Source organism: Herpailurus yagouaroundi, unplaced genomic scaffold, assembly GCF_014898765.1.
Source record: "Herpailurus yagouaroundi ecotype Mexico unplaced genomic scaffold, PumYag 162, whole genome shotgun sequence".
Classification (NCBI taxonomy): domain Eukaryota; kingdom Metazoa; phylum Chordata; class Mammalia; order Carnivora; family Felidae; genus Herpailurus; species Herpailurus yagouaroundi.
In genome coordinates, this window is record NW_024412403.1 from 59,568,870 (window position 1) to 59,595,820 (window position 26,951).

At 39.3% G+C, this 26,951-nt stretch overlaps 1 protein-coding gene across 2 annotated transcripts in view; it reads right to left on the reverse strand.

Moving 5' to 3' along the window:
• SLC9C1 (solute carrier family 9 member C1) overlaps positions 1 to 23,552 on the reverse strand; it is a 108,479-nt gene extending 84,927 nt beyond the window's left edge. The window contains exons 1-4 of one of the 2 annotated variants that reach the window (XM_040484489.1): positions 23,431 to 23,552; positions 4,666 to 4,912; positions 3,533 to 3,633; positions 873 to 1,001 (exon numbers count right to left, since the gene is read on the reverse strand). In XM_040484489.1, coding sequence (XP_040340423.1) covers positions 873 to 1,001; positions 3,533 to 3,633; positions 4,666 to 4,816 — 381 coding nt within the window. In that variant the 5' untranslated portion in view covers positions 4,817 to 4,912; positions 23,431 to 23,552. Of the gene's footprint in view, positions 1 to 872; positions 1,002 to 3,532; positions 3,634 to 4,665; positions 4,913 to 23,430 lie in introns of those variants that run through there. The other variant, XM_040484490.1, reaches the window with a different exon arrangement.
• Positions 23,553 to 26,951: the final 3,399 nt, after the last annotated feature.

The following is a 26,951-nucleotide window of genomic DNA, read 5'->3' on the forward strand; positions in this document are numbered from 1 at the left end:
GTGAGATCATGACCTAAGCCGAAGTCCGACGCTTAACTGACTGAGCCACCCAGGCACCCCGGTGATCATTTCAAAATACAACAAGTATCAAATCATTATGCTGTATATCTGAAACTAATATAATGTTGTATGTCAATTATATCTCAACTAAAAAATTTTTTAAAATTATAAAAATTTTGTAATGATGTGGAAAAATGCTCTTACTACCAATATTAAATAAAAAAAGCAATATATATGTATATGTATAGAAAGTGTAGCTTATTTTAATAGTTTTGCTTCTAATGTAATTTAGGTAATGGCCTTATATTTACAAAGCTGTTTTAATTACTTTGGAAGAAATGTATACCTTGCTTAAGATTTGGAGTATTTTTTCTTTAAGCTCTTTCCTTGATGGGGTTCAAATATCACATGATTAGGGTAACATAATGGTTTGTGATTTAAAGTTATAGCTGTTTCTGTGAGTATTCTCTGTTTTTGTTCATGTGAGTAAGGGAAGTTTTAGAAGGTGGGTATTTTAAAAAAGACTTTTATAAAAAATAATTAAAAAACTGGACCAAATGTTTTCATAATAGCTCTCTAATAGTATCTCAGAGTTAAAATTATAACTGACATTAAGCCCTGCAAATCAGATTCTCAGAATTACTTTTTTTTCCTCTGTAATTTTTTTTTCCTGAGCCCTCAATATGCTGGTCAGTCGCTAAGATATGGTTTATTCACTAAAATATAAAGCTAAATTTACTTCTCCCACACTTCGTACTTTTTCTTTGTCTTCTTTGTTTTATAATTTAGAGCAAAATTTTAAAAATTTGGAGCATAGATAACATATAGTAGTTCATGAGTGAATGATATTATTGGAAAAGATTACTTCTTACCTGCCAAAATAACTTTTGGAGCATGTAAACATCCATGTCGAATGCAACGTTAAAGATAATTATTGGTGTAAATATATTAAAAAATAATTTTGGACTCATCCATTGTATGGCATCTGTGTATCTTTGCACCTAATAATACAAAAATACATCATTTCTCACTTATCCATCCTCCTATTAGCATACAACACATGCTAATGGAGTTAGCATCTCCTATTAGAGAGAGCAATAGAGATTCCTCTCTCTAGCAAAAGAGAAAAAGATATATCACAACGTAATAGGTGCTAAAGTCTTAACTCTACTGCATTTTCATAATTTTCCATCAGATTATTACCAGTAACAGAGGAACGTTAATGCACATCTCCATGCCCATTTTATTTTTTAAATAGCGGCTATAGAAAGTACATTGATATGGGTACAAAAGAATGTGTAGGAGATTTTCAGGCATCCAAGAGGAAGACAGGTTTCAGGTATATGGATTATCATGCACGATGTGTACAAATGAATAAACAATCATATCGCATTTCAGAAACTACAAATAATTAACCATGGCTTATATGGAAAATGTGCATGGAAGAATAGTAGGAATAAAAACTCAGAAGTTATGCTGTTAATGAAATGATTAATTAATGGTGTTTGTCATAAAATATTTAGTTGATAAATCCTCTTATGGGCATCCACTCAACATTTGTTTATTAAGGAAACACTGATTACTTGCCGTGTGAGGTGATATCTTTGCCTTTGGGAGATGATTCTGCCTGGGTCTCTCGTGTTTCCCCATATCTTATGAGTGGAGGCATTGATTGCTTTTCTTCCAGACTATCTTTCAAAAATATTTGTATGGCTAACAGCTTTGGAAGAGAGAGCCAAGTGTCTCCTTCTAGAGAAAAGAATTGGTTTACTATACTGTACGGTGCAATAAAGATAGTGTCTCTCTCTAGGGCCAGAGGTAGGATGAGCTTACTGCCTATCACAAAATATCCAAGTTCTTTAAACTAAGGTTTCTTCTCTTATAATGCAATCCATTGTGTATGTGGGTTTCACTGGACCCTCTTGGTTTCTCCCTGCGGCTCCCGGGGCTCATGGAACAGGCCCAAGAAGATGCTGATAGTCTGGTTTCTGCTATTACTGTCAGTACTAAAGTCCTTTGTCTCGGGCCCAGAAGTCCCTTGTCTTTTGCCAGGACCATGAAACTGTGACAGGCTAACTTATTACTTGCAGGCAGAGTAAAATCTTAGGCCCTTCACAGTTCTTGACTTATGTTCTCTTCTTCTAAAAGGTTACTGACAAATATAAAAGTTTATAGAAGTACTTAATATTGCATATAAGTCAAAATCGTACGGTTACATAACATGTTCATAGCAATAATGTGATCATAACAAATGAAGTAAGAATACTTCTGGCTCTTATACGAGTACATGTTTTCCATAATGTTCATTAATATCACATCTCCTGTTTGTTTGTTCTCATTCATGTTCTGATTGACTAGAGCAGGTGATGGAAAATTATGGCCCTGGGCCAAATCCGACTCAATGACTGTTTTTGTAAAGTCTTACTGGAACACAGCCATGCCACTTCTTACATATTGTCTACGGTTGCTTTTGAATTATAATGGCAGAGTTGAGTAATTGTGACAGAGCTCATATGGCCTGTATAATCTAAAATATTTACTAGATGGTCTTCTATAGAAAAAGTTTGCTGCCAACCCCGAGGCTAGAGAACTATTTAATGTGCCAATAATGCATTCTACGTCCCTTATTGTAAGATAGTCTCTCTCCTCTACCTGATTCCAGTTCTCAACTTTTTGTAACACTGCAGCTGCCATGACTATATCTACAGTTTGCCTTCCTCCTTACTTCCAACTCCAGGTAAGTGGTCCAACATCTGTTTCTTGAAATCTTGTAAGCCATACACACTTAAAGACTAGCCTCTATTGTAATAGGAATCTTGTAAAATATTCCTAACTGAAGCAATAGATTGGTTCAATGTCAGAATTATCTTGCTACAAGAGACCTGTACTAGCAGCTTAATCTCTCTGGACTTCTTCTTCTTCTTCTTCTTCTTCTTCTTCTTCTTCTTCTTCTTTTTAAAAAATTTTTTTTAATGTTTTTATTTATTTTTGAGAGAGAGAGAGACAGAGACAGAGACAGGGCATGAGCAGGGGAGGGGCAGAGAGAGAGGGAGACAGAATCGAAAGCAGGCTCCAGGCTCTGAGCTGTCAGCACAGAGCCCAACACAGAGCTCGAACCCACAAGCCACAAGATTTATAACCTGAACCAAAGTCGGACACTTAACCAACTGAGCCACCCAGGCACCCCCTCTCTGCGCTTCTATCTTATGTACCAATTCTTGTCTAAACTTTTGAATTCTGCTTAAACTCTCATTAGCTGCTCACACTCTCAGTAGCTGTATGTGTACTCATTCTCTGAGCTGCCCACCCCCTTCCAGACAGTGGCTCTGTTTTGACTGTGTTTAGCTGGATCTCAGCTCTTCCATGCCTGGTTCCTTTTTTCACATATCTGATCTGATAGTATCCATATCACAAGCATCTATCAACTGGCAGAACAGTGAATTGGCAAGTATTTTTTTACAAATTTCCTTAAAATTCCATCTTTGAATTTGTATGAATTTGAGGCATAACACAAAATATTTACTATACACACCTTGTCAGATGTAAAACTTAATATTTCAAAACTGCATCCAATTAAAAATAATATCACAGGGAGAGGAATTGGAAAGTCTTTTAAGTGCAGGTTCAAAAATGCTGCAGAAAAATACATTTTTACTGAGAGGCAATGAAATATGACACTTACAGAACTTTAATTTGATATACTTTCTTAATGCTGAGGACAATGAAATACTGTTCCACTTTTTACTTATTTAATTCCAGTAATTAAAACCCTCTCTCATACTTAAGCACACTGAATCAGTGTAATTGCTAATCTGCTGGATTCTGTATTTACCTCTTGTATGAAATATCTCATTTCCTTAGAATCTTTAGTAAATATTGCTAGAAATCACTGGCTCTTGGGTTATTACTAAACACTTATAGGAATTTTTGAGGAATATATGAGGAACTAGGTATAATAATTTGCCCAATGAGAAAAACTAGCTTCCTATTACTGGTTATCTACTATGCATTAGGCAGCCTATAATGAATTTTTATCAAAGTACAATAAGCAATATCATCGCATTTCCTTCAGTTTAATGTTTTCTTTTTTCCACTTTTTTGTAATATAATTTCTAATCAGTCAAAGAATGCAAAAAAAAAAAAAGAAATCTTTTGATTTCTATAGTATTCTTTTCTTCTCATAAAGGCTAGATATAATTTATCATTTGAACAAAACCTATGGGACACCCTACCAAGTGCTTAAAAAGTAACTGACACATTCAGAAGACCCAAAAATTCTTTGTTCAAGTGAACAAAGCAGTACACGACTAGCTTTAATATGTGAATAGTTTATGATAAAGCAGATAACAAGAAAAATACACCAACCCTTGAGTTTTTGATTATCTGCTTCAATTCTTTCAATCATTTAAATCTAACCATGACCTACCAAGTAAAAAGACATGAATACTTTGAACCCAAAGAGGATGAAAACAATGAATCAGACTCTGCATGTCTCTTCTCAGGGACAGATTATCATTGGATTCATTTGGTTGGTAATCTTGGGTTAAAAGTATAAATTTAGGAACAAAATTCTAATATTCTATTACTGCTACTGTCCTCAATTCTATATGGCGACATTTACAAGATATATCCATAGAACAAACTCAAAGAAATAGTTACACCTACCTCCAACTGTGCAGATCAAAGACAGTATTAGAATGATTTCAGGGAGATCTTCAGAACTAGTCATAAATGTAATTCTGAGAAAACCCACCCATGTGCTGGAAACTGTTTTGGTAAGAAAAGTGATATTAGACACACTGGAATTCAAATCCATTTTGTTGTTTCTCACAAACCATCTGATTTCAGCTCTTATGACTTGGCAAAGCCTTCACAGGATCATAGGATTGTACAATTGGCCTTCTTGGTTTTTCTTAGGAAAAAAAAAGAGGAAGAAGAAGAAGAAAGAAGCTCAGATTTCTCCTTAATTATTTCTAGTGATATCTTAGGGTCCACCAAATTTAAGAAAGCTTTCCCTTTCTATGATGCTTTCATTTTAAAGATGATAGAAAAGGTACAACTCCAAGTGATAGAGACTAGCCAGTGTCATCCTGTGTTCACTCCAAATGCAAAGCACTATTCAGCTGTTATTCACCCTGAATCTACCCAAATGACTAAAAGCGGTTTTCATCTAATCAGTCAATGGGACTACCAAATGGTGCAGGTTACTTAGTTCTGGGGATGGACAACTGAGGGGTTTACCCTCAACTTATCTGAGCCTCTGGAAGCATGTCCTGGCAGCTATTCCAAAGTGGGAAGTGGGATGGGGTCAGAATATTCTGATCTCTGGAGAACTTAAGATGGCAGAGAAGTGGGGGGGACCCCAGGCTTTCCTTTTTTCTCAAACACAGCTGTATTGAGATCAGATCACTTTGAAAACCAAGGAAATAGATCTTTAGAGTGACAGAAGGATGTCCACAGTTGAGAGGGAGACAGCTTGGCAGGTGTGAGGTGCATGAAAGTGAATTGGGGGAGAGAAAAACGATGGTGCCTTGGAGGGGATGAAACCCTTTCTATGGAAAGACAAAAGGGAGAGAAAGAGAGAGGGGTTAAGAAAGTGCTGCACTGAGTTCATACAGAATGAAAACCTCTCTGGACCATGGACTGGGGGAGTGAGAAGTACTGACTGACTGTCCCAGTTTTTGTTTTTGTTTGTTTGTTTGTTTGTTTTGCAAACAATGTTTGGAGCTCAAACTTTAAGATTTTGGAGTTGTGCAACTTTCTCCAGACTGGAGCTGTGGTTCTCACTCCTGGGGAGGAGGAAGCTGGCCCCGGGGTGCATACTGTGGTGCAGTGATCTATGGGGCACACTGGGAATACTTTTGGAAGAGGATTTATTGCCACCTAAGGACAAAAGGCCCTACAGGTGCCAGCAAAAGGCCTTTCATTGCTGGGGGACAGAGGTGCACCCAGAGGGAATATAGCTTTTGCTGCTTTTAGTGGTGCTACACCATAGATGCCATACACTGCAGGCGTGGGACTGTTTCTCAGGGACAGAGGACTTCACTTAGTGTGGAGAGGCTCTACTCTGGAGGAGAGGAGCAGATCCACGTGGTACCAGGTCCTTTGGGACCTTGGGTTTTGAATCCCAGCCACGCACCAAAGATAAAACTCAGGAGAGCTGTGGTGCAGGGCGAGTTGACTGTCCTCATTATTCTGTGAGAGCTGCCTGAATGGTGGGTGTGTGAGCTTCCTGGTCTGGGGCTGAGAGATTGGGGTGGCACCATTCCTCCCCCAACACCAACACAATGGGACTTCAGAGAGCAACAGCAGTGTCCAGCGGAGGCAGGACCGCTGACACCAAACCCTACCCTACGTTCCTGGCAACTGCTTATTTACTGGGGCAAGACTGACTCTAAGCCAAAGCAGTGGACCTCTCCTCCAGAAGACCAGCACAGCCAACATCCCCAATGCACCAAGTGCACTGGAAATCCAGGGCATCAAAATGACACCTACAGGCTTTTTTTGTTTCTTTCTTCTTCTTTTTTCTTTTGGAATCAGGCTCATAGTTCCTTTCTGTTTGTTTTGTTTTGTTTTGTTTCATTTCCTTTTCTCTTTTTTTGGATCAGGCTTTTTTTTTTTTTCTTTTCTTTTTCCTTATTTTTTTATTTTCTTATTTTTTCCCTCCTTTCTTTTTCTTTGGAAACAGCCTTATAGTCTTTTTTTCTCTGTTTGGTTTTTGTTTCCTTTTCTTTACTCTTTTTTTTTTTTTTTTTGGTTCGGGTTCCCCCCCCCCCACTTTTTCCAGGGTTACTTCAACAAACAAATCAAAGCACACCTAATTAAAGGTCCAAACACACAACCATTTCAAGCAAGGAGGAGTTCTGCAGAGGACTGACAAGAGGGAAAAAACAGCCAAAACACAATAGCACAATGCACACAGCATACACCAGAAACACTTCTTGAAGTGTCAGGCCTTGGACAGCGTATAAGCCCTTTTTAATATAGCAGTATTCTCAGGTGTAGGACACAATGAGCTTTTAAAACATGGAAAAGACAGGGGCGCCTGGGTGGCACAGTCGGTTAAGCGTCCAACTTCAGCCAGGTCACGATCTCGCAGTCCGTGAGTTCGAGCCCCGTGTCAGGCTCTGGGCTGATGGCTCAGAGCCTGGAGCCCGTTTCCGATTCTGTGTCTCCCTCTCTCTCTGCCCCTCCCCCGTTCATGCTCTGTCTCTCTCTGTCCCAAAAATAAATAAAACGTTGAAAAAAAAAATTTTAAAACATGGAAAAGACAGAAACTTAGCCAAAATGATAAGACAGAAGAATTCTCCCCAAAAGAAAGGTCAAGAAGTGGGGTGCCTGTGTGACTCAGCCAGTTGGGTGTCTGACTCTTGATTTTGGCTCAGGTCATGATCTCATGGTTTATGACTTGGAGCCCTGCATTGGGATCTACCCTGATGACAGCATAGAGCCTGCTTGGGATTATCTGTCTCCCTCTCTGTCTGCTCCTCCCCCACTAGTGTTCACTCTCTCTCTCTCTCTGTTTCTGTCTCTCTCTGCAAAAAGTAAAAATAAAAAAGAAAGAAAGGTCAAGAAGAAATCACAGACAGGGACTTGATCAAAACCGATATAAGCAATTTATCTGAAAATAATTTAGAACAACATTCATAAGACTACTAGCTGGACTTGAAAAAAGCATAGAAGACACCAGAGAAACACTTATTGCAGAGATCAAAGACTTACAAACTCATCAAGATGAAATAAAAAATACTATTACTGAGATGCAAAACAAACTGGATACGGGGCAACAAGGATTGAAAAAGCAGAAGAGAGAATAGGTAAAAGAGAAGATAAAATTATGGAAAATATTAAGCTGAAAAAAAAGAGGGAAGGAAATTATTAGAGAACTAAGTGATTCCATGAAATAAAACAATATCTGTATCATAGGAGTCCCAGAAGAAGAAGAACAAGAAAAAGGAGCAGAAGGTTTATTTGAACCAATTATAGCTGAGAACTTCCCTAATCTGGGGAAGGAAACAGACATACAAGTCCAAGAAGCACAGAGAACTCTCCCCAAAACCAACAAAAACAGCTCAATACCATAACATATCATAGTGAAACTTGCAAAATGCAAAGATAAAGAGAATTATGAAAGCTGCTAGGGACAAAAGGTTCTTAACCTTACAAGGGTAGACACATAAGGTTAGCAGCAAACCTGTCCACTGAAACTTGGCAGACCAGAGAGGAGTGGCAGGAAATTTTCAATGTGTTGAATGGGAAAAATATGCAGCCAAAAATTCTTTATCTAGCAATGCAGTCATTCAGAATAGAAGGAGAAATAAAGAGTTTCCCAGACAAACAGAAACTGGAGGAGTTCATGACCACTAAACCACTAAAATAAGAAATTTTCTGGGAGACTCTGAGTGTAAAGGAAAAAAAAAACACCCAAAAAACAAAGACCAAGGCAACAAAAACTACAAAGGAGCAGACAACATCACCAGAAACATCAACTCTACAGGTAACACAATGGCAATAAATTCATATTGTTCAATAACCACTCTGAATGTAAATGAATTAAATGCTCCAATCAAAAGACATAGGGTATCAGAGTGGATAAAAAAACAAGATCTATTTATGTTCTGTCTACAAGAGACTCATTTTAGACCTAAAGACAACTGTAGGTTGAAAATGAGGGGATGGAGGGCAAACTATCATGCTCATGGAGGTCAAAAGAAAGCTGGAGTAGTCATATGCATATCAGACAAACTAGATTTTAAAAGAAAGACTTTAATAAGAGATGAGGAAGGGCATTATGTCATAATTAGAGAGCCTATCCATTAAAAAGATCTAACAATTGTAAATATTTATGGCCCTAACTTGAAGAACCCAAATATATGAATCAATTAATTAATAACAAACATAAAGAAACTCAGTGATAATAATACCATAATAGTAAGAGACTTTATTTTACTTTTTAAAAATTTTATTGATTTATTTTGAGAGAGAGAGAGAGAGCACAAGCAGGGGCAGGGAGAGAGGGAGACAGAGAAAATCTCAAGCAGGCTCTGCACTGTCAGCTCGGAGCCCAACACCGGGCTCAAAGTCATAAACTGTGAGATCATGACCTGAGCTGAAACCACGAATTGGACACAACTGACGGAGCCACCAGGTGCTTCTGGTAGGAGATTTAAATGCTCCGCTTACAGCAATGGAAAGATCATGTAAGCAGAAAGTCAACAAGGAAACAATGGCTTTGAATGACACACTGGACCAGATGGACTTAACATATCTATTCAGAACATTTCATCCTAAAGCAATGGAATACACATTCTTCTCGAGTACACATGGAACATTCTCCAGAATAGATCACATACCGGTTCACAAATCATCCCCAAACAAGTACAAAAAAAATCACGATCATACCATGTATATTTTCAGATCACAATGCTATGAAACTTGAAATGAACCAGGAGAAAAAATGTGGAAAACCCTTCAATACATGGAGATTAAAGAACATCCTACTAAAGAATGAATAGGTTAACCAGGAAACTGTAGAAGAAATTTAAAAATACATGGAAGCAGATGAAAATGAAAACACGACAGTCTGAACCCTTTGGGAGGCAGAAAAAGCAGTCCTGAGAGGAAAATACATTGCAATTCAGGCCTATCTCAAGAGCAAGAAAGATAGGAAGGTCCCAAATACACAACCTAATCTTATACCTAAAGGAGCTAGAAAATGAACAACAAATAAAGCCCAAAACCAGCAGAAGGGAAATAATAAAGATTAGAGCAGAAATAAACGATATAGAATAATAATTTAAAAAAACAGTAGAATAGATCAATGAAACTAAGAACTGTTTATTGAAAGAATAAACAAAATCAATAACCCCCTAGCCAGACTTCTCAAAAAAAAAAAAAGAAAAAGAAAAAGACAGAGGACTCAAATAGATAAAATCACGAATGAAAGAGGAGAAATCACAACCAACACCACAGAAATACAATTATAACAGAATATTGTAAAACCTTGGTTTGCGAGCAGAATTCATTCTGGAAACATGTTTGTAATCCAAAGCACTTGTATATCAAAGCGAATTTCCCCATAATAAATTATGGAAACTCAGATTTCATTCCACAATCCAAAAATATTCATATAAAAATGGTTAAAATACTGTAATACAAAGTAATAAAAAAATAAAAATAGAAAGACAAATAAATTAACCTGCACTTACCTTTGAAAACCTTCGTGGCTGGTGTGAGAGACAAGAGAGAGGAGGGATGGTGTGTAGGACGACTTTCACTATCACTAAAGGAATCACTGCTATCTATTGGCTCAATGGAATCTTTTTCTTTTTGTGCAACTTTTTTTTTTTTATTTTTTTTTCAACGTTTTTTATTTATTTTTGGGACAGAGAGAAACAGAGCATGAACGGGGGAGGGGCAGAGAGAGAGGGAGACACAGCATCAGAAACAGGCTCCAGGCTCCGAGCCATCAGCCCAGAGCCTGACGCGGGGCTCGAACTCACGGACCGCGAGATCGTGACCTGGCTGAAGTCGGACGCTTAACCGACTGCGCCACCCAGGTGCCCCCTTTTTGTGCAACTTTAACAAGAAACCTATCCAATAACACTTGCTTTTGCCTTCTTTTAACAATTTCGTGGAAATGTGATACTGCATTGTTGTTAAACAGATTCATTGCTCACACTGCTACAGCCTTATTTGGGTGATGCTTTTCTTCAAAATTTTGCTGTTTCCCATATTTTATACATCTTCCTAATCTCATTTAAGTGAGGGAATTCCTCTGCCTTTTTCTCCTTCTCCTCTGTAGGCAAGATGCAGACGTAGACTTCTTATAAAATCTTGCAATTATGGCCACTTGCATACCTCATTCATACTTCTCAACAATTCCCTCCTTAACTTCCACTGTAATCATCTCCTTCTTCTTACTGCCTTTCTTGTCAACATTTTTCTACATGGGGGCCATTGTATATGCTCGCACAAATGTTGACTACAGTACAGTATTAACAAATTCTTGTCATATACTGTATTTAATGTAGTTGGCAATAAGGCAGCAGACAAAAAGGTATATATCTGCGGGCAACCTGACCTAAAATGAGGCAATGCATTCCTAAGCTTAACTTGTACAGAAAAGCAAAGGACTGTCCATAGGTGCTTTGAAGTAACAAAAAATACACCAGTGCCAGTTGTGGGCACCTTCCAATATTCTGAAAAAACACTGACTGCTGCCAAACACCAGGGCCTGATATCAAGCCTCTGAGCATAGGAGACGATCCACAATCCCGCAGAGAAAGAGAGAAAAGAAACATTGGTTCAGCTGTGATCATGTGATGTTCAGCATCACATACTATTCATATTACAAGACATTGCTTTTTTAACAAGTTAAAATTTATTAGAAATATTTGCTCATCTTGTGGAACACTGACAGAACAAGTTACTTGCAATCCAAGGTTTTACTGTATTATGAAAAATTATATGCCAACAAACTGGATAATCTGCAAGAAATGGACAAATTCCTAGAAACTCACACACTACCAAAACTGAAACAGGAAGAAATACAAAATTTGAACAGACCCATAACCAACAAAGAAATTGAATCAGTTATCAAAAAATCTCCCAACAAATAAGAGTCCTGGGCCAGATGGTTTCCATAGGGGAATTCTACCAGACACTTAAAGAAGAATTAATACCTATTCTTCTCAAACTGTTCCAAAAGGTAGAAATGTAAGGAAAGCTTCCAAACACGTTTTATGAAGCCAGCAATACCTAGATTTCAAAACCAGACAGAGACCCCACTAAAAAGAAGAATTACAGGTCAATATCCCTGATGAACCTGGGTGCAAAAATTCTCAACAAGATACTAGCAAATCGAATTCAATAGTACACTAAAATAATTATTCACCATGATCAAGTGGGATTTATTCCTGGGCTGCAGGGCTTGTTCAGTATATACAAACCAATGAACATGATATACCACATTAATAAAAGAAAGGAACATTTGACAAAATACAGCATCCTTTCTTTATAAAAACCTTAAAGAAAGTAGGGATAGAAGGAACATACCTCAACATCATAAAGGCCATGTATGAAATACCCACAGCTAATCTCATCCTCAATGAGGAAAACCTGAGAGCTTTCTTACTAAGGTCAGGAGCACGACAGGGATGTTCACTCTTACCACTGTTGTTCAACATGGTACTAGAAGTCCTAGCCTCAGTGATCAGACAAAAAGAAATAAAACATCCAAATTAGCAATGGAGAAGTCAAACTTTCACTCTTCACAGATGACACGATATTATACTTGGAAAACCCAAAAGACTCCATCAAAAAATGGCTACAACTGATATGTGAATTTGGCAAAATCACAGGATATAAAATCAATGTACAGAAACCAATTGCATTTCTATACACCAACAATGAAGAATCAGAAAGAGAAATCAAGGAATCAATCTCATTTACAATTACACCAAAAACTGTAAGATATCAAGGAATAAACCTAACTAAAGAGGTAAAATATCGGTACACTGAAAACTATAGAACATGCATGAAAGAAATTGAAGAGGACACACAAATGGAAAAACATTCCATGCTCATGGATTGGAAGAACAAATATTGTTAAAATATCGATACTATCCAAAGCAATCTACATATTCAATACAATTCCTATGAAAATAACACCAGCATTCTTTACAGAGCTAGAGCAAACAATTCTAAAATTTGTATGGGATCAGGAAAGACCCCAAATAGGCAAAGCAATCTTGAAAAAGAAAACCAAAGCTAGAGGCATCACAATTCCAGACTTCAAGCTCTTTTACAAAGCTGTAATCATCAAGACAGTATGATACTGGCACAAAAACAGACACTCAGATCAATGCAACAGAACTGAGAATGCAGAGATAGAACCACAATTATATAGCCAACTACTCTTTGACAAAGCAGGATACAGTATCCAATGGAAAAAAGATAGTCTCTCTAGCAAATTGCGTTGGGAAAACTGGACAGTGACATGCAGAAAAATGAACTGGGATCACTTTCATACACCATATGCAAAAATAAATTCAAAATAGATGAACTATCTAAATGTGAGACAAAACACAATCAAAATCCTACAGAAGAAAACAGGCAGCAACCTCTTTGACCTTAGCTGCAGCAACTTTTTACTAGACATGAATCTGGAGGCAAAGGAAATAAAAGCAAAAATAAACTGTTGGGACCTCATCAAGATAAAAAGCTTCTGCACAGTCAAGGAAACAGTCAGCAAAACTAAAAGGCAACCAGCAGAATGGGAGAAGATATTTGCAAATGACATATCAGATAAAGGGTTAGTACCCAAAATCTATAAAGAACTTATCAAGCTCAACACCCAAAAATAAAAATCAAGTGAAATGTGTAGAAGAACATGAATAGACATTTTTCAAAAGAAGACATCCAAATGGCTAACATACAGATGAAAACATGTTCAACATCCCTCATCATCAGGGAAATACAAATCAAAACCACAAGATACCACCTCACACCAGTCTGAATGGATAAAATTAACAACACAGGAAACAAAGATGTTGGCAAGGATGTAGAGAAAGAGGAACCCTTTTGCACTGTTGGTGGGAATGCAAACTGGTGCAGCCACTCTGGAAAACAGTATGAAGTTTCCCCAAAAAGTTAAAAATAGAGCTACCCTACAACCCAGAAATTGCACTACTAGGTATTTATCCAAGGGATACAGGTATGCTATTTCGAAAAGACACATACACCCCCATGTTTATAGCAGCACTATCAACCATAGCCAAAGTATGGAAAGACCCCAAATGTCCATCGATGGATGAATGGATAAAGAAGATGTGGTATATATGCACAATGGAATATTACTTGGCAATCAAAGGGAATGAAATCTTGCCATTTGCAACTATGTGGATGGAACCAGAGGGTGTTATGCTAAGTGAAATAAGTCAGTCAGAGAAAGACAAATATCATATGACTTCACTCATATGTGGAATTTAAGAAACAAATGAGATGAACATGAGGGAAGGGAAGGAAAACTAAGATAAAAACAGAGAGGGAGGCAAACCATAAGAGACTCTTAAATACCGAGAAGCTGAGGTTTGCTAGATGGGAGGTTGGCAGGGGGATGAGCTAACTGGGAGATGGGCATTGAGGGCACGTGTTGGGATGAGCACTGTGTGTTATATATAAGGGATATATCACTGGATTCTACTCTTGAACCCAGTACTACACTGTGGGGAATAAGTTTAGGAATTCCCTGGGCCTACACTGATGGGTTAACAAGGCATAAAGAATTACAAAGCCACAAGATGCTCACACCCAAGTTTGGGTAAACAAGATTAGGTAAATAGGTATAGAAAGGGTGGGGCAAAGCCCCCAATATACCCAATATAGAACAAAGGTATATGAGGTAAACAAGATTAGGTATTCAGGGTGGAAATCGCCCCCCAATTTAGTATTATAGCAGAAAGCTGCTTTCACCGGAAGGAAGGAGCAGATTACATAAGCAGGTAAATAGGGCTATAGGCCGCTGCAGGGTGAAGTTGCCCAGAGAGGAGCTAATTAACAAAACAAAGGTGCCTTGTTGACCTTGAGGTCACATGCTCTGTCTTATCCCCTAGTCTGGCTAAGATAAACAGACATGGCACCTCACATCTGTTAACAACCATCTGCCCTGTGCCAGGATTTTGTTTTATATTGACCCAAATCCCTAACACGGAGTATCTTCAAACCCTCCTTTTCCTTACATCCATGAGTTAACGTTCACAGATTCATTGTCCCTTTGTGTATGTCCATCACCTTGTTTGTAAGCCTTCTGATCCTAATAAAAACGGAGCAAGGACCTTTAACCGGGGCTCTTGTCTTCTTCCCGACATTAGCAATCTCTCACATTTTATTCCTGTGTCCCGCTTTCTTGCTAAACAAGAAAGAACTCTAGATCCAGAGTCTCCACTACACTGTATGTTAACTAACTTGAGTTTAAATAAATAACTTTTAGGGGCGCCTGGGTAGCTCAGTCGGTTAAGAGTCCAACTTCGGCTCAGGTCATTATCTCACGGTTCCTGGGCTAGAGCCTCGCATCAGGCTCTGTGCTGACAGCTCAGAGCCTGGAGCTTGCTTCAGATTCTGTGTCTCCCTCTCTCTCTGCCCCTCCCCCACTCACACTCTGTCTCCCTCAGTCTCAAAAATAAATAAACATTAAAAAAATAACTTTTAAAAATAGAATATTCTGATCTCTTTTGTTGTTCTAGCAAGACAGAAATTAATAGACCATATAATATTCCATTATAGCCTTCTTTTATCTCATTTGGGAGTGATAAGCCAGGTTTCTCTTGCTTTTATATATTTATATAGCAACAAGTACATAAGAAAAATGTTGAAACCGAAAGGATTTAAAACAGGGAAGTTGTTACATGTTCTCATTGTTACTTCATGGAAGAGGACCCATAAGGGCCATGATGTGTCTTGAAATGTGTGTTGTTTTGAAGAAATAGATAATAGCTACAGTCTGCTAATCTCATCTGCTTCCCATGCTAAGGAAAGTTTTAGGTGGGCATCTTAAAGTTCATGCAGGGAATTCTTCCAATTCTATCTTGTAATAGAATTGCCCTTTTCTTATTTTTATGTTATGTTTATTATACGCCCTTTTCTGATTTTTAATATATCCCCTTTTATGATTCTAAAAACAATATTTGGGGGGGGAACTAAATAAATGAATACATGCTTATCATGAATGCTTTTGAAATAAATATGGAAACAAACATTTCAGAAATCAGCAAAAAATCAACCACAGTCATGCAATCCAGTGATTCTTGTATGTTTTATTTACACAGTTGGGTTCATTCTTATTTATTATGCTGTTTTCCACTTGGTATTGTATCACTAGCATCAAAGAGCCTTGTAAACATCATTCTCAAAGGTTATATGGTATTAGCACCAATGTAAAAGTGCTGGCTGTAGTCAGACTGCCCGCAAGCAAAGGCCTGATGGGTTGCAGCTGGCAGGGTGAAAGACGCGGCAGCTTACTTCAACGCTGTTGGCCTCAGTTTTCCAATCCGTATAGGTCCCTAGTCTGTGTAACTACTCTCCGTATTTATTATTTTTATGTGACATCACCTGCAGAGTTATAATGATACCGGGGCTTGGATACTCTCCTCAGAGATTTCTATTTAAGTCAGTCTAAATTGCAGCCTGGGTTCTTCCATTTTAATGTGTGGTGAAGGTTAGCAACCACTGTGATTCACCCAATTCAAAGGCAACATTTCTCAACTTTTTTTCTCAAAGCCAGTTTCTTTTTAATATTCTTTTCTTTCATTTAAAGTTCTTTTTCCTTTTCATTTTTTATTATCAAAGTGTGTGCATATTATATATATATATATATAAATTTACATCAAGTTAGTTAGCATATAGTGCAATAATGATTTCAGGTGTAGAATCCAGTGATTCATCCCCTACGTATAACACCCAGTGTTCATCCCAACAAGTATCTTCCTTCATGCCCCTTGCCCATTTAGCCATCCCCCCACCCAGAACCTCTCCAACAACCCTCAGTTTGTTCTCTATATTTAAAAGTCTCTTATATTTTGTCCCCTTCCTTTTTTTATATTATTTTTGCTTCTCTTCTTTTATGTCCATTTATTTTGTATCTTAAATTTTACATGAGTGAAGTCATATGATATTTGTCTTTCTCTGACTAATTTTGCTTAGAATAACAGCCTCCAGTTCCATCCATGTTGTTGCAAATGGCAATATTTATTCTTTTTGATTGCCAAGTGGCACTCCATTGTGTATATATCACATCTTCTTTATCTATTCGTCTGTCGATGGACATTTGGGCTCTGTCTGTAATTTGGCTATTGTTGATAGTGCTGCTATAAACATTGGTGTATGTGTCTCTTTGAATCAGCATTTTGGTATCCTTTGGATAAATACCTAGTAGTATAATTGCTGGGTCATAGGGTAGTTCTACTTTTAACCTTTTGAGGAATCTCCATACTGTTTTCCAGAGTAGCTGCACTAGTTTGCATTCTCACCAGCAGTGCAAGTCTCTTCCCCTTTCTCTGCATCCTCACCAACATCTGTTTTTGCCTGAGTTGTTAATGTTAGCCATTCTGACTTGGGTGAGGTGGTTTCTCATGGTTTTGATTTGTATTTCCCTGATGATGAGTGGTGTTGAGCATTTTTTCATGAGTCTGTTAGCCATCTGGATATCTTCTTTGGAAAAGTGTCTATTCATGTCTTTTGCCCATTGCTTCTCTGGATTATTTGTTTTTTGAGTGTTGAGTTTGATAAGGTCTTTATAGATTTTGGATACTAACCCTTTATCTGATATGTCATTTGCAAATATCTTCTCCCATTCTGATGGTTGCCTTTAGTTTGGCTGACTGTTTCCTTCACTGTGCAGAAGCTTTTTATCTTGATGAGGTCCCAATAGTTCATTTTTGCTTTTATTTCCCTTGCCTTTGGAGACATGTTGAGTAAGAAGTTGCTGTGGCCAAGGTCGAAGAGGTTTTTCCCTGCTTTCTCCTCTAGGATTTTGATGGCTTCCTGACTCACATGTAGGTCTTTCATCCATTTTCAATTTATTTTTGTGTATGGTGTAAGAAAGTGGTCCAAGTTCATTCTTCTGCATGTCCAGTTTTCCCAGCACCACTTGCTGAAGAGACTGTCTTTATTCCATTGGATATTCTTTCCTGCTTTGTCAAAGATTGGTTGGCCATAAGTTTGTGGGTCCATTTCTGGGTTCTCTATTCTGTTCCATTGGTCTGAGTGTCTGTTTTTGTGCCGGTACCATACTGTCTTCATGATTACAGCTTTGTAATATAGCTTGAAGTCCGGGATTGTGATGCCTTTAGCTTTGGTTTTCTGTTTCAGGATTGCTTTGGCTATGTGAGGTCTTTTCTGGTTCCATTCTTTTTGAGAATTTTTGCATCCACGTTTATCAGGAAAACTGGTCTGTAGTTCTCCTTTTTAGTGGGGTCTTTGTCTTGTTTTGGAATCAACGTAATGCTAACCTTGTAGAATGAGTTTAGATGTTTTCCTTCCACTTCTATTTTTTGGAACAGCTTCAAAAGAATAGGTGTTAAGTCTTCTTTAAATGTTTCATAGAATTCCCCTGGAAAGTCATCTGGCCCTAGACTTTTGTTTCTTGGGAGACTTTTGATTACTGATCCAATTTCTTTACTGGTTATGGGCCTGTTCAAATTTTCTGTTTCAGTTTTGGTAGTTTATATGTTTCTAGGAATTTGTCCATTTCATCCAGATTGCCCTTTTTATTGGCATATAATTGCTCATAATATTCTCTTATTATTGTTTGTATTTCTTCAGGGTTGATTGTGATCTCTGCTTTTTTATTCTTGATTCTAATTATTTGGGTCCTTTTCCTTTTTCTTTTTGATCAAACTGGCTAGGGGATTATCAATTTTATTAATTCTTTCAAAGAACCAGCTCTTAGTTTCATTGATCTGTTTTACTGTTTTTTTCATTTCAATAGCATTGATTTCTGCTCTAATCTTTATTATTTCCTGTCTTCTGTTGGCTTTGCATTTTATTTCCCTTTCTTTTTCAGCCTGTAAGGTTTAAGATTAGGTTGTGTATCTGAGACCTCTCTTCCTTCTGTAGGAAGGCTTGGATTGCTATATACTTCCCTCTTATGACCCCCTTTTCTGGATCCCAGAGTTTTTGCGCTGTGGTGTTATCATTTTCATTGGCTTCCACATCCTTCTTAATTTCCTCTTTAACTTCTTGGTTAACCCATTGATTCTTTAGTAGGATGTTTTTTAGTTTCCAAGTATTTGTTGTCTTTCCAATTTTTTTCCTTATGATTGATTCAGAATTTCATACTTGTTGAGGGCTGATTTGTGACCCAGTATGTGAGCTATTCTAGAGAAAATTCCATGTGCACTGGAGAAGAATGTATACTCCGCTGCTTTAGGATGAAATGTTCTGAATATATCTGTTAATTCCATCTGGTCCAGTGAGTCATTCAAAGCCATTGTTTCCTTGTTGATTTTCTGTTTAGATTGTCTGTCCATTGATATAAGTGGGGTGTTGAAATCACCTACTATTATGATATTATTATTAATGAGTTTATGTTTGTGATTATTGATTTATATACTTGGGTTCCCCATGTTGGGGGCATAAGTGTTTAAAATTGTTAGATCTTTGTGGATAGGTTACTTAATTATGCTATAATGCCCTTCATCCTCTCTTGTTATAGTCCTTATTTTAAAATATAGATTGTCTGATATAGTATGGCTACTCAGGCTTTCTTTTGGCAACCATTAACATGACAGATGGTTCTCCATCCCCTAACTTTCAATCTGAAGGTGTCTTTCAGTCTAAAATGGGTCTCCTGTAAATAGCATATAGATGGATCTTGTTTTCTTATCCATTCTGTTACTCTGTGTCTTTTGATTGGAGAATTTAGTCCATTGATATTTAGACAGAGTACTGAAAGATATGAACTTATTGCCATTATGTTTCTGTATCCAAAAATAAGGAAAAAAATGAATAGTTGGACCAGCGAACAGAATGAGTTCCAGATGAAATTACATCCAGTTTCCCCTGGAAGTCAAACTATGAAGCACTTTATAATCCATACACTAACCAGGGGGAGAGACTTGTGGTCATCCTCTGGGGCTGGGTTGGCTCAGTTGGATGGGGCTTGGTGTAACAGCTCCATTCTTCACTAGGTGGTGCTGCTTAGCTTATTGGGGTGGATCAGTATGGCATGTGTACATGTATATGTGTATGTGCAGGACAGGTGAAAATGGCATCACCCAGCTTCCCAGTCTGCAGCATCAGAAATCTGTGCTTTTGCCAACCAGCAATCAAGCATCCCTCCTTTGTCCCCAGCTTCTGTCCAGTCCCTGCTTCTACACTGTTCATGACCAAGACATCAGCCTGCCAAGTGGCACCTCCCTCCCAAATTTTATCTCACTTTATGTTATATCTCACATATGACAGCCCGGTGGCTTGAACCCACTCTGACCTCCAGGGGAGGGTCTCACCGAGCAATGGCTGGATGCTGGCCTGCCCCCCAAATGCTCATGCGACTTCACTGCTGCAGAGACTCAGAGACTGTGGCCGGGTTCCAGCCTGCCCCAGAAAAAATTTTCGTGATTGTGTAGTAACAGTTCTAGGACTATGGTAAATCATAACACACATCTGGTGCCAGGCTTCACTGCACCCTAGTGTCCTTGTTCCAACACTGCAAATGTGGCTGTAATCCAGGTTCTGCTGGGATCTTCTTTGCCTGTGGGGAGGCTGCACGGCTTCTACCAAATGTCCTCCTGGCAGGGGAACTCTGTCTCCCTGTGTGGCTCTTGGACCCCTTGGACCTTGCTGTCTGCTTTTGGGGATTCACCTTTCCCATCACAGCACCACTACATATTGAACTACAGAGTTTATGACTCTGTGCTCCCCTGTTTCTAGAGTCCTAATGGTATTGAAACCCTCTCCCTTCTCCTTTCTCCCTTTCTTGTTCAGTTTCTTGTGGGTGTTTCCACCCTTTGTCTTTCTCTGCAGATGCTTTTGGGATAGTGCTTTTCCTGTATTCTCCCCGCTGTATCTGTCTTCTCTCTGCAAAAAAAAAAAACCAACTCCATACCCTCCATGGCTTCTCTCTCCTACAGTTCACCTCTCTGCACCACATACCAGCCAAGTTCTGTGACTCAAGTTATGCAGATTGTTGTGTTAGTCCTCAGATCAATTTTCTAGGTGTGAAAAATGGCTTGGTGCTGATCTAGCTGAATTTCAGGGATGAAAAAAGCAGAGAATTTCCATGCTATCCCACCATCTAGGCCTCCTCTCTCTTCTCTTTTTAATATTCTTAAGTCGGGTTTTGTGAGAAAGAATATCAATGCCCTTCAGGCAAAGACCACCAGAAACACATGTGGGATTGACAAATTGGGTTCATTATTGACAAATTGGGATAACATTCAGCCTGGGGAAATGTGGGGTGTTTCAATAAAAGGATGTTAAAATTACTGTGGATCTAGGCTGTGGTTGAGTAATTCTGGAGGCAAGTGAGAGTTTACTATGGATTGGGTGTTATATAGATTTGGGGTTGATTGGGTCAGAAAGCAAGGATAATTCTGTGACTGGGTATCTTAACAAATCTCTATGGGGAGGGCAGACTAGAATGAGGATAAAGCTGTCACAAGCAAAGAAGCAGCACTCATTTTAGCCAAGGGAGGGGATGTTTGGTATTCTATGGGTTGCCCAGTGACTTTTTGTTTCACTTTATTATGGTTTCGAATGACCTCATATCATGTTAATGTTCTGTGAGATTGTTTGTGTCCAACAGGCAAATAATATGGACTGGGTAAAAGCAACAGGCCAGCTTGTAGTAACACTGAGTGACACTTAGCTTTGAAATCAGACTAGTTCCCTGATGTCAGGGACTTCTTTTTTGTTTATTTGTCTATTTTTTGCTTTTCTTCAAAGAATTTCTAAATTCCCTAACATTACATTAACATGTCAAGAGCTGAAGTTTAGACCAGGGGATATTGATAACCATATAAGTGCTAGAGCAGAGCAAGGTTAGCCATTCCTCTAAGACAAAGATTCTTAACCTTGGCTCCACATTGGAATCACTTAGAGAGTTTTATAAATACAGATGCAGGGGTCCCCGGCTGGCTCAGTTGGTAAGGCATGAGACTTTCGATCTCAGGGTTATAAATTTGAGTCCCACATTGGGTGTAGAGATTACTTAATAAATTCTCTAAAAAAAAAAAAAAAAATACAGATGCATGGGTGGCACCCCCAGAGGTTAATCTAATCGGTATGAGGTCTTGCCTAGGTATTAGCAACCTTAAAATCTTTCCAGTGATTCTGACAAGTGCCCATTATTCAGAAGCACTGTCCTAGGAGAAGTCCGTGCCATTAGGGAACAACACTGTGATAGATGGATCATATTTGCTCTTAGTTAACATCAAACTGTTTAGGAAATGTTATCAATGTCACCCACTAACTTGCCCACTGTTACTCCAGAACCAAACATCTTGGAGCAAACAAACTTCACCAAAAAAGGAAAAGTATTTTTCGCAACATAAACATTCTTACATGCTTGCAGAATTTAAAACAGTTAAGAAGTCTATTTTTCAAACTAAAAGTAGGGATACATGTTCCCATAAGCATTTTTCTCATTTTTAAAATTGTTTATTTGAAAACTTTAGTAAGCGCTTACACATTTAACCTTAATCAATTCCTTTCAGGAAAGAATAAAGTTACTCCAAATCTTAATTATCCTTGAAATTCAGGGATCGAGTTCAACATAATTTCACTATCCGGCTGTAAATATGTGGTGAATACTCAGTTGGGCTTTTTCAACTTATACTCCAAATTTTCCTAACAAACCTCTCACCGAAGGGGAGATCTCATTTTATGTTAACATGTAAATGTTAATATGCCTATAGTTTTTAATATTTTAAAAGACACCAGTAAAGAAGTAGCAGTGAGACTAGACAGATTTTGCATGTAATTAAAACTCTTCTTCAGCTTAATGAAACCGACTTTTGACAGCTTTGGAGAAGTTTATGAGTCCGTGTCTCATCACGGAAGAAATACTGGTTTGTCTTGAAATTACCAGCTAGGTCTCCTACATTAATTTTTCAACGGATTCGACAAAAACCTTTGTGTGTGGAGGTCATTAACGAAGGCTCTCTCAAAACTGGCCTGTAGCTTTGTCCTCAACAGTCAGCCTTAAGAGATTCCCTTTGTCATGGAAAAGTGTAAGTCAGACTCCCCCCCCCCCCCCCCCCCCCCCCAATGGGAAGTCTTTCTTCCTTCTTAGTCGCCCTTTCCAGGACTTGGCTGACAAGAGCATCCTGAAGAGGGCGCTGTGGCATCCCAGTTATCTTCACACCTGCCAAGCTCCGGCCCCATGGTTCACGACAGAGGCGATGCACCGCTGGGGTTGGCTCCAGTAAACTGTCCTGCCACACCACACAGCAGCCCTCTTACTCACGGACTCGGGGGGGGGGGGGGGGGGGGGGGGGGGCGTTCCGTCGCCCTCCTAATGCCTCCCCACTCCCAGGGAGTCCTTCCTCCCTCTCAGCTCAGCTCCACGCACCCGAGGAGAGCGACCGCGGACGGCATCAGGGTGCTTTCCACTCAGTGCCCCAGCAAGGCAAAGGGAACGAGCACAAGCCAGGTAAATAGTCTGGAGGGATGATACGGGAGGAGTGATGGGCAATGGAGGATGATATGGGCAGGGGCCAAGGGGCAACCATTCCAACTGGGAAGCTTGTTGGCCTTGATTTCGCTGCCGCGGGAAAACGGGAAAGGTGGAAACTTGAGGAGGGAGTGGCTGGCTGAAACCGGTAGCTGGAATACCGCGGGAGCATTGGCTCCTCCTCTAAGGTAAGGCTGAGGCGGGAAACGACAGAGGGAAAGGGCAGTTTCCTGAAAGGGAAATTAGGGGAAGCTCACCGTGCCGAGCCTCAGGAAGAGTATCCCAGAGGGATAAATGAGAAGTGGAGACAAGCTATATTCCGTTCACTCCAGAACAGCCACAATCAACCGCAACCTCGGTGGCAGTTAACTTGTTCCAAGCCCCGCCCCTGGTCTGCACCCATTGGCTTCAAGGTCATAGCTCCTGACCTGATTGGCTGATGACCCGCACTAGCTGATGCTCCTCGGCACCATTTCCCCTGCACTACCAAGGCGAACTTTGAAGTTTTAAGGCCAAGTTTATTTTAAAATAATAATAAATAGATAAATAAAGGTGAAAAGGAACCCCAAGGATTTTATTGCTATATTAATGTAATGTTTTGGAAAAATGGATTTCTGGCAAAGAGCCGATGGACACTGCTTTCCTAGAATTCTGGAAGAAGTGGGTTTCTTGGATAAAACAGGGTGGTAGAGATTTTGAAGTAAGAGGAGGCAGATTACTAGATTAGAGAGGGAGATACAGAATCTGAAGCAGGCTCCAGGCTCTGAGCTGTCAGCATAGAGACCGATGGGGGGGGGGGGGGAGGGGCTCGAACTCACAAGCCCTGAACTCATGACCTGGGCCAAAGTCAGGTGTACTTAACCGACCGAACTACCCAGGTGCCGGCATTCCTACACTGTGAAGTCCCACTACCCCCCTCTCCTTAGTTCAAGATGACAGGATATCTCATTTTGCCTGTCTTTGAATGTCTATGTCTGCATGGATTCCTTATACATATGAAATTAGGTTTGATTTTCTCCTTAATCTGTCTCAGATTAAAAGTCAATTAAGATTGATTTTTTTTCCAGCTAGAAGGGCCTTGGAGGGCAGAGAGAATTCTTCTTCCTTGACAGTATTAAAACCTGTTTACTTCTAATTCTTTTTTTTTTTTCAACATTTATTTATTTTTGGGACAGAGAAAGACAGAGCATGAATGGGGGAGGGGCAGAGAGAGAGGGAGACACAGAATCGGAAACAGGCTCCAGGCTCTGAGCCATCAGCCCAGAGCCTGATGCGGGGCTCGAACTCACGGACCGCGAGATCGTGACCTGGCTGAAGTCGGACGCTTAACCGACTGCGCCACCCAGGCGCCCCTGTTTACTTCTAATTCTTGATGAATTGTTTGTTTAACACATGTCCCTTCAGAGTTATTTTGGTGCATTAGTAAACGCCACAAGAGTGGCCTAGCCTGTGTACTATAATCATTCAGTAGAAGCAAAGTCATGATCACTTTTGACTGAGATAGTCAGTGAAGGTTCTCCAAAGGAGACAGAATTTGAGCCTTATTAAGACAGGCAGGAACTGGTTGAATGGATGAGTTTAGTGAAGAAATGTGGGTCTCTGGCAAAATAAAAATCACCTTACCTGCATTATTTGTATATACATGGGAGCCTTCAAGAATACAGAGATAAGTGATCTAGACAGTTATCAAACGTGTAGAATGTGATGTGGGGCCACTAATGAGTGGTCAAGAAAGAATTCTTGACACTTTTTGGTGCAAAAGCTGCTTTTATGATAGCCTGGGGACAGGACCTGTAGGCAGAAAGAGCTGCACTGAGGTTGGAGGAGTGACTGATTATGTACTTTTCTAGTTAGTGGGGTTTAGAGATGGCACAAGTCTCTAAGGAATTTGTGCACGTTAAAAGCAAGGTCTCCAGGAGCTTGGAGGGCTAGCTATAGTTAAGGTTGCTTTTATTGTTGTCTAGTAAAACATTAGTCATGAGACTCATCAAATGTGTATTAGTGGGTCATATGTTTGAAAGTTGATTGCTAATATATATCTTGAGGGGGGGCAGTGTTTATGGTTCTTAGAGGGAAGTAACACTAACAAGAGCAAAGCTGTAGCTTTAAAGACGTCCTTGAGGGACCTGTAGGAGTATTGTAATCTGTATGCCTCAGGCTCAGGACTCCTGCCTGGAGACCTGGAGCTGCAGCAAAGCCCAACCTTTGTCCTTTTTCTCCTGTCAGTATGTATAACATAAAAGCAGTTATGTTAATCATTGTTGAAGGAGGTCATTGAGAGGGTATGGCCACTGGTTAACCCTTAAGCTGGACCCAGGCTCCTCACTCCCTCCCCTGTCCTTGGAATATACATTCTGCCCGCTGTTCCCACAGTAGGAGCCATTTGTAAGGATGCAGCCTGAAGAGAGTAATGTGTGTTAAGACTCCCTGAACAGTATGTGTGACAGAACCCAGGTGAGCCCTCTGTGTAAACTTTTAGGACTCTGGCAGGTGGGTACAGAGATCTATGTATCTTGCAACTGCCTAAGAAAGCCTTGTAAGTAAGTTGTCTGCTTATTAAACCTGCTGCCTACGAATCTGGACTGGCTGCCTCTATTTTCAATCTCTCCTTGCTCTCCAAATACAGGGGCCCGTTTCAGAGTTCACTCTGGAAGCTCCCCAGTTTGCAGACCAGCAATTATTCATGCAAGGAAATAATGAACTTTTTTTTGTTTTGTTTTGTTGTTTAGAATTAGAGGTTGGCACAAACAAGGTAATGTCTTAGCAGATTTTGATAGATAAACTAAGGTTACATATACATGGACTTTTGTGAAATACTATGATGTGTTTGGGACACTCTCCATAGTTTACTGTAGTGGGCAGTGGAATAATATCATTGGTCCTGATAGACAGGTAGAAGATTGTCTTTTTCTTGAGGAAGCTAAATAGTAAATACAATGGAGATAAGGATAGATCAGGAAGCTGAGGAATGTAGTTAAAAAAAGAAATCTCGGGGCGCCTGGGTGGTGCAGTCGGTTAAGCGTCCGACTTCAGCCAGGTCACGATCTCGCGGTCCGTGAGTTCGAGCCCCGCGTCAGGCTCTGGGCTGATGGCTCAGAGCCTGGAGCCTGTTTCCGATTCTGTGTCTCCCTCTCTCTCTGCCCCTCCCCCGTTCATGCTCTGTCTCTCTCTCTCTGTCCGAAAAATAAATAAACATTGAAAAAAAAATTAAAAAAAAAAAGAAATCTCAAGAGATCAATGATTCTGGATTCCACGGATGTTCAATGGATGGCCATTAGAATGTATTAAAAAGTGAAATGGAAGAAAATCTTTAAAATATTTTTTTTGGTTAAGTTTTAGCAGGTACACATACACACACATGAACATATATTAGTTTCAAAACTTTTAATTTTCACATATATATCAACCCGTGAAACTACAGCCCATAGAAAGACGCAGAGTATTTTCAACAACCTAGAATATTTCCTGTACTTCTTCCCAGTCAGTATCCCTTTCCCAGAATTACCTTTATTGGATTTGTATTACCCTTTAATATTTTGCCTATTCTTACATTTTCTATAAACATAATATGTATTGTTTTGCCCCTGATTGCCTCCATTCATTATTATTTTGTGAGATTCATCCATGACATAGTTTTCTTCTTTCTGTTTTAGTGCTGCATGGTATCTAATCTTATGAAGAGTACTATAATTTACTTATCTTTTTTAGAATTGATACCATTTGAATTGTTTTGAGTTTTGGCTGCCACAAATAAGGCTTCTATCACATTTTTGCATAT